General features: G+C 34.3%; 1 protein-coding gene across 2 annotated transcripts in view; it reads left to right on the forward strand.

Annotated features, from left to right (window-relative positions):
* LOC136247632 (von Willebrand factor A domain-containing protein 7-like) overlaps positions 1-13,040 on the forward strand; it is a 38,439-nt gene that overhangs the window by 5,652 nt on the left and 19,747 nt on the right. The window contains exons 3-6 of one of the 2 annotated variants that reach the window (XM_066039402.1): positions 46-288; positions 350-625; positions 759-1,084; positions 2,102-2,395. In XM_066039402.1, coding sequence (XP_065895474.1) covers positions 46-288; positions 350-625; positions 759-1,084; positions 2,102-2,203 — 947 coding nt within the window. In that variant the 3' untranslated portion in view covers positions 2,204-2,395. Of the gene's footprint in view, positions 1-45; positions 289-349; positions 626-758; positions 1,085-2,101; positions 2,396-13,040 lie in introns of those variants that run through there. The other variant, XM_066039403.1, reaches the window with a different exon arrangement.

A 13,040-nucleotide genomic window follows, 5' to 3' on the forward strand; every position in this document is an offset into this window, starting at 1 on the left:
ATACTGTACTCTTATTATCATACTCAATGTGTTCAAATCTAACAGGTGGCAATGCTAATGACTTGTTGCAGTCTTCAATATCACTTGATTCTAGCTCAGCATACATTGCCAACATCAGTATAGCAGAATCTGATGTTGCACTTTATGGTGAATGGAGACTTACAATTCAAGCTGAAGAACTTTTTAATGTTGATGTGGTCGGAAACAGTCGTCTGAACATTTTAACTGAGATCTTTACGACTAGTCCTAATAGCGATGAAGAAATTAATGATGTAAAGCCCCTAACAGGTATATCTTAAAACATGACTTTCTTACTTTTGTATAATTTCTTCATGTGTTTCAATGCTAGGTAACTTCATGTATGCTATTTTTACTATCATTGGAAGTGCTGCACCAGTTACAATTAACTATATTACACTTGTGGATTTTGATGGAGTCATCTACCTTGAAAATTTTGAACCAGATGCAAATTTAACAGAGCTGGAGAATAATACATTTATTCAATCTTTCCGATGTCCTAACAGAGAATTCCAGATGATAGTTAGAGGAATTGATGATAACGGGTTTAACTTTTCTTTTCTAAGTGATGTCTTTGTAGATCCAGTGACAATAAGTTTGGCTTTTGGTAAGTGGATTAGTTTTATTGTCACTTCTTGTACCATTCAACATATGTAACTCTTTGTGATGACCATAAAAGGCAATGTTTTATTACCTGCTCCTTTTCTATAGTATGATTAAAATTGTGATTTAATTGTTAGGTGACGATGATGCTGGGTATGCATTACTTGGACCAGAAAGTGAAACAGTTATCAGTGCATCATTATTGAATATGAACCATGAGGATACTTTTAGGTTGACCATTGACATGGATGTAGAACCTGAAGAAGCTAGTTTCATTACGTACACAATAACTCCAGAGATGATATCTATACCATTTAATTCCACGTCTGAAATAAATGTCAGAATCTCATTAGCTCCTAATACTCCAGTTGGATTTAGTGTAACTTTGACATTAGTTGCACAATCGGTCAATTTCATAGATGTCAATGATTTTATCACTTTTGATATAACACTTGCAGAACAGGTAAACAAATGACTAAGATTGTAACTTTGGTTAAATAATTATAGTCTGTTGAGTCCATCTAAGCCCAGTGTGGCATGTTCCTTAATAAATTTTGCCACACAGGCTGCCAGTCAAACATTAGTGAAGACCTTTAATGTTGGAAGAATTCGCTTTGATATGAGCAAGAAAAAGCAAGTCATGACACTTTAATTGCTTACTGTCTACTTTGTTGCTATTTATATACAATATAGAGTACATGTTATTGGAGAAAGATTATATCTGACCCAGTCTGGGAACACTGGTCTTATTGCCTATTTAAATGCATCGAGAAATGCCAGTTTTAAGTATTTAATGTGTTGTAGCTTGCCAATGGTTAAAGCTATGTGTACCAAATGTTCACATGGTTTACACCAATCCCTTATCTTCCAGAGCATCCACCGTGCAAGTAGCTATAGCCAACAACTAAGTTTCCTGCCATTCTAGATAGTTTTTAAACCGTGGTTGACTGTATGAGGCGAGCTTCAATAGGGGAGGGAGGCGGGGGACCAGAAGGAGGACAAGATGCTGTTTAAAAATTGAAAAGGAAGGTGTAGGGATGAATTAGGCCAAGTTATGGGTAATTCAAGTCTCAAAACTGGCTAAAATGAAAGGAAATTCACAGCAGAGATATTTATTCAACACCACGGAGTTGTACACCCACATACAGCCATTCCCAGGCTAACCAGAGCTCCATTACAGTCCCACACCACACATACATATCACCACTGTGCTTGGGAAAAGCAGCCAACAAAACCAGACCACTCAAGTCTAGCTGATTTGATTGTGAAATTAGGTAGTCTATTCATGTAGCTTTGTGTTCATGGTGAAAAATCCAATCTACTGATATGGGCGATAAGACCAGTTTTCCCAGACTGGGTCACATATATTCATATTTTTTACATGGCTTTCTTTTTACACTTATCATATTAGAAGGGGAACTCAAACAGACTATATATTGTACTTACCGTCAACTACACTCCAATAATGTATTTTTTGTAGATAAAATTGGAATCTGATTCTGCATCAGCTAGCATTTTAAAGCTTGATGTCATCATGGCAATGGTAGTGATGGTGATGACGATGATCTTGACCATGTGGTAGCCTTGTTTGCATTATTGAGTGACATATATGCATGCATTTAATAAGAGAGGCTGAGAAAAATGCTACTGAAATTACTTTAGTTAAACTTTTAGTCTTTTACTAATAATTTGTTTAGGTTGCACCATGCAATATTTCTGTGTAGAGTACTGTGGAAGTAGCAACTATTAGTTATCAAGAGTTTTGATAAAGGTATGACTTGATCATATTATGTGCACTCCCTTACTTAGGCCTGCATCAAATATGCGGGCATAATAAAAGCAAATTATGCTGGAGTGCTATGTCAGCATACTGTAATGCGCATATTAAGTGGATGTTTCAAACTATGTAGCTTATTTCCATGAAAATAGATTGATAATTACTCAGTGGAAACTGCAATAGAGAGATTGATACACTCTAATAAAACAATTATTTGTAGTGAAATACTATAAATGTTCCAAGATAACTGTAAGAAATGTTGCTAATCTCAGAGCATAATACAAGCATAATGGAAATACTGAACAGCATAATAAGCGAAAAATTTGGAAAATTCTTGAAAGCATTTTTAGGACAAAATTTTGAGCATTTTTTGACTCAGGCCTACCGCTGTTGCAACTATTAGTACCGAGATAATGACCAAGTACTGACTTGTATACAGTCATGTAAGTGTAATAACCACAGAGGTCAGTTTAACAGTAAACAAACCAAATCATCCTATAATGACAATTGTATATTATTATTTAGCAATGATAATAATAATAATATACAATCACAATAATTCAGTACATACTACAGTATTAACCAATTACACTGTCCTAAATGGTAATACTAGTTGGTGTAATGCAGCATTGTGCATCAATTATCTAAATATATTAATAGATGCAAGGAATAATTAAATTTGATTCGGTATAAAAATAGTGAAACAAAAGAGGTATAGCCTACACCTGCAGAATGATATACTAGTGGACATTCCTACTTCAGTCATATGCACGTGGAAAGTAAATTTAATATCCACTATATTATTAGGTTATCTACAGGTGTAGGCAACCTCCTTATTTCTATATCACAAATGTGAACTTTAATTTCCTAGTATTTGCTTGTTTACAGTACATTTTGTAAGACAATTATGACTTGTGGACTTGGACATACGCACAGCATCAAAATGCATCCAAATGTCCAAGTAGGAATTGCTGAAAAGTGAGGCAGTCATTATGTTTTTTCCAGCTATGTTCAGATCATCACACAGCACTGCAAATGAAGAGCAGTACAAGAAGCACCCACACATTGGGACCCACAACTTACCAGTCACTACAGAAAATATGGATAACTATACCATTATGAATAATAGCAGAGGGAAGCCATTACATGCTATCACAAATTGACATCTGGTGCTGTTACCAAACTAAACAGAACACAAAGGATAAAAAAAGCATAAATCCATTAATGTGTATACTGTGGTATGCCAAAAGTAACTTGTTGGGCTGAAACAACATCTAATAGTGATAAACCAAGCCTGAAGCTTTAGGTGTTATTGAATTACACTTGTTTGAATGTATCATTTAGTATGTAATAGTCAGTCAGTCAGCAGAAAATTCCATCATTAATGTTTTAAATATTTGTAGGGGTGTTTTGGGTCACACTGAAGGCATTTTGGCCTCAGATATTTCTAACAAATACTGGCAAAGCACCATGAATGCATTGTGAGGCTAGCTGAGTTCTATTCATTATTTTATTGTAAGAAAACCTTTTTACATTACGATGATTGTTAAGGTTAGAATTCACTGTTATTTTGTTGGTAAATAATTATATTTCCTTCTGTACAGCACCATAATAAAAACGTTTTGTAATAATTAGAATCATTACTGGTTACCAGGAATCAATAAGTACATTAGCTTTGTCCATGGTACTACTTATTTGGTAATTGGTATGTGTGTAATTTATTTGTACATACAGGAATGTTGTCCACAAAAGAAATTATAATTACAGTAATTAGCATTGAATGAGTTTTATTGATTCCAGGTAATCATGAATCTCATTCTATTAAAATATAATTTGCCATAATGATGAAGCATTGTATTTCTGCATTTATGACTCGCTGGCCAGTAAAACACTGTAAACTATTCTACAAATCTTATTCACAAATGCACCAAATCCAACTATTGAATATTTACACTATCAGACAATTACTTTTAAATCTCAGCATTCCTCAAACAATGTAGCTACATAGCTAGCATATGGGCCATTATCTGCCTTTTTGGGTCACTAGTGTGATTATAATGTTGACTTGCATTAGCTTGATGGAAGTGCAAGGGTATTTCAAATGACCATGGTTATAGCAATGTTAGTTTAAACAACCTATTGTGTATATGATGATAGTTATAGACTGTTAGTTTAATAAAACATGTATTGTGTATAGTCTACATGATGCAGTGGTAAAGTTACTTAGAGTATTATGATCTTCCTCTTTGACATTCACTTTCATAGACAAACCGTGACAAAATAGCTACCACAAATCATTCTTTGCATTAGAATAACCAATTGCTTAGCTAACACTTCAGTAACCTATTGGGATTTAAGTAATGCTAAACATGACCAGACTTTCCATTCTAATACTCAGCATTTGAATATCAGCAGTGCCTAAAATGGCAAATTCTCCATGAAGGCCACAAGATGAGTCCTACACACATTGCACATTGCTACGTATGTACTGCACATATCAGTTTCTTGCATGAAAGGTACTGTCTAAAAGTTTATGGGGATTGTCCTACTATGTAATACTACTGCTTTTAGCTGTGAAAGAAGTAGACCACGTCTTGAAATTTGCTAAAGTCATAATAGTTGGGCTGAGTTGTCATCTCATGTCATAGACTGGTATTTACTCAGCAACTGCTACTAGCAATGCTAATGCAAACAAACTGGCTTCTTGTCAGTGTTCTAATAACACAAGCAGGTAACTTTGACTGGCAATCTAAATTACATTCCAAATGATCTTTCAATATTTTGCTACAAAATTTCACTTCTTCAATAATACCCACACATAATTTTTATTTTTATGGTAGTTAGCAGCCATACTGTACTTACCATTACTGAAAATAGTGATAATAGTATAATTATTTGTGCATGTTGCATTTGCCAGTGTGTGTGTGTGTGTGTGTGTGTGTGTGTGTGTGTGTGTGTGTGTGTGTGTGTGTGTGTGTGTGTGTGTGTGTGTGTGTGTGTGTGTGTGTGTGTGTGTGTGTGTGTGTGTGTGTGTGTGTGTGTGTGTGTGTGTGTGTAGTGTGTGTGTGTGTGTGTGTGTGTGTGTGTAGTGTGTGTGTGTGTGTGTGTGTGTGTGTGTGTGTGTTGTGTAGTGTGTACACATATGTATGTATGTGTATACTTAGTGTATTTATACATGTATATGAATACTGTTGCAAATAATGTTTACTGCAAGGGTGAATAATTATGGTCAGTAAAGATAACCACTTATTCGATTACTTACTTTTATTATTTAGAATACAGTGGAACCTCAGTTATCCGGACACCACTTATCCAGATTCTCGGTTGACCGAACTATGGAAATGACTGCTGTATTAGAGTAGTGACTGTTCTACTAGGTAGTTGATAACACTGAAATTTTTAAAAATGTTTTTATGCTATTTTAAGGTTGTTCATGAACAGTTTCAGAGATATGGACTTTTCAGACTTATGGACCACCCCTGGTCCCAAGGGGTTCGGATAACTGAGGTTCCACTGTAGGTCACTTCCTTTTGGAAGCAAAATAATTCCCAATTAGTAAGAGGGCCACATGGTTACCTGTCTTGTCTTAACTAGTATAATATATTATGTGACCAGTTAAGCAAAAATCAGTTCCTACAGCATACAGTATATGTCTATGAGCATACTAAATAGTCATTTGTACAGCTATAATGTGCTGGGACTGTAACATATGGTAAGCCAGACTATAATATAAGAATAAACAATGGTGTATCATTATCACTAAATTCATACTTCATTTGTAAGTGATACGATGGAGCTATAGTTGCCATCTTTTTCTTGCAGGGAAGCTTAGCATTAGCTCTACGTGATGATAAAAACAAAACACTTGTTCCATAAACATCAGCTGCAACTTGAGCTTTACCAAAGTGGATAGCTAGGACCTTTGTTGTAGAAGAGATCCTCTCAAATTTTGTGTAAAAACTACTTATAGCTCTAAAATACTGACACTGAGCCTGAACTGTAGTGATGTTCCAATGACTCACTATGTAATTTAGCTTATAATAATTATAAATAATGTGAATCCTATATATGTATACATACAATCCAATCCTCACATGTAATACTTCCTTGCAGCTAGAACAGAAATGTAATTACAGCTAAAAGCTGAAAACTTATTTGTATACATGGACACAGAATACAAAGGAGTAGGCGTGGTCCACAAACTACATTACCCAAAAACCAGCTTCAATTTTCCCAGATGACGATTAGGCAGTACTGGTTAGGTAAAACTAAGTCCAAACAAGCTTCCAGATCAATCTGAAATGCTTTCAACAAGTTGCTACGGAATTTATTTTACAGAACTTTCTACTGTCTGACTGACTGACTGACTAACTAATTCCTTCAAACAAGCATAACTCGATAGCGGCTAAGGCTATGGGCTTGACTTTTTCACTGCTCGACGTCGCTTCAGCCCAAGAGGTACCTTTTGGCAGGCTGCAGTATGTACGATGCACTCTTCATGCACTTACTAGTGTCCTCCTTTGTGTCCCATTCATCTTTTGCTGACAGCAAAAAGTGTTGATTTGGCAGTAGCATCCCTTTGAAACAGAAATCATCCATATATTTCATAGCGGCTATTTTGATTGCAGAGGTGCTTTTCAAATAGTTCTTGAATCATACTGCTATGTAACTGGTTGGACATAGCTGACAACAAAGAGTAATGGATACTTTACTTTTCAGATAATAAATGATATACAGGAGCATGCGGCACCATTTCAGATGTGGTATGCGTGGGTTCTCCAGTCATAGTAATTATTTACAAAAATAGCTAACAAAAAGTATACAAAAAGGAATTTCAACTAGTATAAGAGTAGGGACTTATAGTGACTGCTATCTGGCTGTAAGTGAATGGTATGGAGAACTTAATTCTAAGATAATGTTTTCTCTGACTCTTTTACCAACATTTTAGTTGTGCAATTCCCAAAGAGAGGCTGTAGAGCACTAAATTGATAGGTTGTGGTCAGTTGATTGGCAGACAGTACAAGACATAACATGATAAATTTACACTATATAACTGAGTATGTGCATTGGCACTTATAATCTTTGGCTACCAGCATTCGTATGATACACTGTCCTGTAATCACTTTGCCAACCTATCTAATTGTCATCTATCAAGGTCTATGAAGCTTATAGTATTAAACCTTTATCATTGTATTACTTTGAAATGCCAGCATAATTTCCAATTCTTACATATACCTGCTTTCTAAAATTAGCTAAGTCGACACATCCCAATTGAATCTTAATGGAAGCCATGATCCAGAGGAGGTAGAAAGTTTGGTGTAGTTGTATGGACTGCACATTTATAATTATCTAGACAAGTATTATTATTGCATGAATGTTAAAGAAAACCATGACTACAGTAAAGTCAATTTATCAAGAAATATGGCTGGAATAAACACACAATTCATCAGTGAATTCATTATCATGATGGCCACCTAAAAAATATCAACCTGAATCTTTTCTTCAGCCTAGTCCTCTGTAGGCCAAATATTATAGATTTGTTTAAAATGTTTTCTTTTTCTAGAACATAATTAAAGTAACATAACTAAGTAGCTCTACTGAAGTTTTTACATTTAGCTGCTGCACAAGATGATATATATTCTAGTGTATGTGTGGATGATAACATAAACAACTATCCATGCATTAAAGCAGTGACACTCAAAGCAACATGTTTGCAAAATACATCTCACTTTGTGACACTTACTAAAGGGAAATGGCAGACAATTATAATAAATCTTTACATTCCTTCCTAAGATGGCTGTTCAATAAATGCTCAATATTAAAAGATACATTCAGGGGCTTCAAAATGCTTCTATATACACATGGATATTTTTCTGAAACAATAGTGAACCTAAATAAAAGTACAACTGTCAACCACAGACCCCTGGATGCTATTAACTTCTAAATGAAATTGTTCAGCTGTGACATGGGGCTTGCTTAATGCATTGCAAGCTAAAAGACAGCAGTATTATGATTAATTATGATGCTCCTTGGACACCTAAACATCAGTGATCATTACATATTGTGAAGTAAAGTGGCTGGACATCAAAGTAACAAATCAACTGCTAGCAAAACAGAAATCCTTTTATAATAATACTACAGACTGCATGCTAAATGACACAGAGCTATCACTCATCAAGCAAGTGGACTGAAGAACAACTGTAATCATTAAAGATGTTGTCATAGCAGTACAATGATGTCATTGTGACTAGCACTGCCTTAAAACAAACAATTGAATTGTTAAGTAGTTTTATAAAACAGTGAAGAGTTGTGTACAATTTGTTGTGGATACACTGGCAGTATAATAGCACATAAACAATCCAAGCTTCCTAAATGAATATCAGATGGACACGTTTCAGGAGGATATGAATAATAAGAAGGAGGTGACCGATAGTGCTAACAAACTGATCAATGACAGTTATATATCTCTAGCCTAACACATCAGATTACTTCATGGACAACAATCAGTTTTGTAGTGCATACAGGCTGGGCTATGCCAGCATAATGCTAGCATATGAGGTGGATATTTGAAATTATGCTAAATTCCAAAAATAGCTCAATACTCCCTAATAAAGCAGTCAGTGGCAAACTGCAATAGAGTACTCAAAGATCAATAATCTCTAATATACAACAGAAACTTTGTAGTGAAATGCTCCAATAGAACACTCACTGATTAATTGTAAGAAATGTTGCTAACCTAGGAGCATAATGGTAACACTGAAAAGCAGAAATTTTTGAAGAAATTCCTGAAAAAATCATGAATTTTTACTCAGGCCTATGGATAACTCAATAATTATGTATACACTGTTTGTGACATTGTTTGCAAAAGGTACACATTTTACATGCCAGCAAACAAAACGATGTAACACTTGACTCCTTCTCCTTACACTGATTAACTTCCTCTCTGTACCCTAGCCGCAAATTTCAGGCAATTATACTCACATCCAGTGACATTTTAAAACTTCCTCTTTATTATGCAAATGAAATTACAAGTTTAAACATTAACACTTATAACTCATGATCTACGATTGATCCCAACTTTAAGCTTGCAGTGATGAATGAAGAGCATTAGACCAATTATCAAGTAAATAAAAAGTAAAGTTAATTCGAAAAAGATATTGTTTTTAAATTTGAGGTCAAAAGGAAAAGTAACAGTTTTGTGGTTTAACATTTCCTTTGAGTGATTATAAATCACTGGAAAGAGAATATCCAAACCAGAAGTTTCTATGTTAGTCACAAGTAAATTTATAAAGCATTTTATTTAAAAAGTGTACGCTAGATGAAATGTTAAACAGAAACTTTGAGTGGTCATAATTAATTAATAAAAGGGAGACCAATGAAATGAGCCAAATCTTGGAGTGAGAAAGTTGCTTGATAGAATCCATGTTTGTGCCAAATTTCATAAAAATCAAAAGGAGTCAAGATTTTATTTATTTATTTATTTATTTTGATTTACTCATAATTATAAATAATTATTTACAATATCTACATAATATAAAATAAGTTTTCAAGTATAGGAGCAGACTTTTGCAAAATGGGTACATCAATTACCATATAACCTAAATATTTCGAGGGGAAAATATTTGAAGGTTGCATGAGCAATGTTGCAAAAAATAAATTTTTCGTGGATTTGAAACACTTCCAAATTGTATTAGACTATATGGAAGTCTAAATATTGAAGGATAAAATTTTTGCTGAAAACCCCCAAAACCGTGGAATCTGCGAAAATTTCCCCCTTGAATTTTTGTATAATTATGAAGATATCAATGGGATTCGAATCATTTGATTCAATGCTGACAACTTTTAGAATTTTGCTGGATGGCCAGCTATACGCACCATTTCGGTACAGGCAGAAATTTCAGATTATTTTACAATGGAAATACTGTCTCGGCATAATATAAGTATTAGAAACATAATTATTAATTACATAACTTCAATTCTGTATAATATAATTTATTTGTTGCTGTGTTTGTCTGCAAACGGAAGTAGATGATGTAAGGTGATTTGATAATGATAATGTAATGTGGCCGTGTGATCCAAAATGGGATGGGTCTTTGAAGCCCTGGCCTGGATGCTGTGTCTGAATAAATCAGACCACAACTAGAAATAGTATTTGTTGATGATTTATGGTGAGCCTTATATATGAGTTTTGAACACCAGCCAAGACAGCTTTGCTATGTATCATGAATATTATTTAAAACCATCTTTTCAGTGTTGCCTTTGATTTGTGGGATGTGTAAAACTTCATTGTAATGTGAAGCTTCACTAGTACTATAGCATGTACAAGTTGAGCTGGATCCTGAAAAGTAGCTAAAAATAAAGTGATCTTTTCTTAAGAAAATAATACATTTCACTACATTGCACTTTGCTGCTTTGCAGCCAACAGCAACCAACTTGCCAACCAGATGATTAGTGGTGACGTATATGTGTACACCTTTTTGGCACGTTGGTAAATTTTCTATTATTTTTATAGCTTAAATGAGGTAGTGGGTGAGTCTTGTGTTAAAACTCAATCTTAATATCTTTAAGCATTCTGGTCCTGAGATATGGCCAATTTACTGTCCTATACATTACAAACTAACTTTTGTAGTAATGCATTGCGTTCTGTGAGTGATTAAGGGTGACAAAATTACTTTGTTGACAAATAATTCCATTCTTACCATCTAAAATAGAGAATCTGATAATTTAGTTTAATGAAGTAATCTTAGTACTTTTCTGCAATTAAATGGCATGAATTGTCTAAGACTTAGTTTTAGCCGAGGTTTTAGCCATTCCAGCACCTGAACAAATCACCCAATTTGTAAGTTAGTTGGTTCCCACGCATGTAAAATTACTACATGGTCTGATGAAATCATCCATATCTCCTTGGAAAAAAAGCTTTGCGTGTAAAACTTCACAGAAAGAAGGTTTAATATGTGCAAAACAATTAATTTAAAAAGTTATTGAAATTTTCATTTGAGTTTTCCCAAAAACTTTGCATGTGCCCAAAGCAGTAAAAGTGTCAACAACATACATGTATGGTTTGGCTCCATTAAAAGTTTGGAATAGAATTTTAACAAATACTACACTATATGGCTTCCCTGTAGGAAAGACTGTGGTGAAAATTGATTGGCTGTAAATATTGTGTCTGGCATTTGAACAAATAAATTTTGAAATATTTTAGCGGATCAAGCAGTGCTACAAATTTCAAGATAGTGTGTAACTACTTCTAAATGTTTTTGAGGATCCAACTCAACAATCATCACCTTCACTGGAAATAGAGAACTGTTATGTTGATGAGGGCAAAGCCTTTGTTCTCACAAAAGGTTGAGCTGTTATTTTACCAAGGATGTTTATTTTATGAATGCATTCTGTAAGTTAGACACTCTCTCCCATAAAAATATTATGTACTCTTGACCATACAATTAATTACATACAACATAATAATACACATTAACTGTGCTATCTACAGAAATGCTAATAATACTTATATTAATTCATAATTTACAATGCGACTAAAAGAATCATCTTCAGCTGACCACAATGAAAAAATGTTTGTGCGACGTTCAATTAACAAATTGTCAAACCTATTGTTAAACGATACACCTATTGTATTCTTGGACAACATGAAACTTCCACAAGTAAATAAGTTTCTCTTAGCAAATTTCTTCTTTAGTATCATTTCCATATCCTTCAATGTAATGTCTTTGTTTGGAGATTTGATCCTGATAGCATAAATGTGAAATGTCAGGAGTTTAGGAGAATTACCTATATCAGAGTGATAATGCCACCACTAGAAAATGTACCAGCACACAGAACTACATGTACCAGTCCACCGTGAGCTGATACCGACTGCATGAAGATGTCAGGGATTGATAGAGTATCTACGTGAAATGACTTAATGCACAATTCTTCCAAGTTGTTATTTTTAGTGGATAATTTGTGTGAAAATTTTAAAGTCCAGCCTACATGCACAAAATACTTGAGCTTTGAACAACTATTAATCACGACTTCAACATTATTAGACACATTCCCCACAATGCAATGAACTAGTGAGGGAAAGTTGGACAATACTGACAACTCACATTTCTTGACTGAACTACCATCAGCATGTATTTCCAATGCTTTCAAACTTAAGCATTCTTGAAATAAGCGAATCATTTTTTCCCTATCTTCTACCCAACGAATTCTTGTTATTATATGGTGTTCAATAGCCAGGTAGGTTAACCTCATATCACATTCATTTATTCATTTATTCATTTATTCATATCACATTCATAAATTCATTTATTGATCTTGCCTCCACTACTCTGCAGGGAAGTGCATTCCAATCTTTAGTAATTCTTTGAGAATGAGAATGTTGTCTCACTATGCTGTTTGAAAAGGGTTTAAATAACTTGTAGGAATGTCCTCTTCAGGGCCATAGCCAGACTTTTATCTGGGTAGGTTCTTTTTGAAGAAAAGTGGACCTTTTATATGGCATGATTCAGATTATATTATGGTGTGTGCATCCAGTATGCAAAGCATGCTAAATCTATGGGGTCTGTGGGGCATGCCCCAGGAACCTTTTGAATATAGATACTAAAAGGTTGAATTTAGTGGCATTTTAGTCAATAAAATAATA

This window comes from Dysidea avara, chromosome 2 (assembly GCF_963678975.1).
Source record: "Dysidea avara chromosome 2, odDysAvar1.4, whole genome shotgun sequence".
In the NCBI taxonomy this organism is placed as follows: domain Eukaryota; kingdom Metazoa; phylum Porifera; class Demospongiae; order Dictyoceratida; family Dysideidae; genus Dysidea; species Dysidea avara.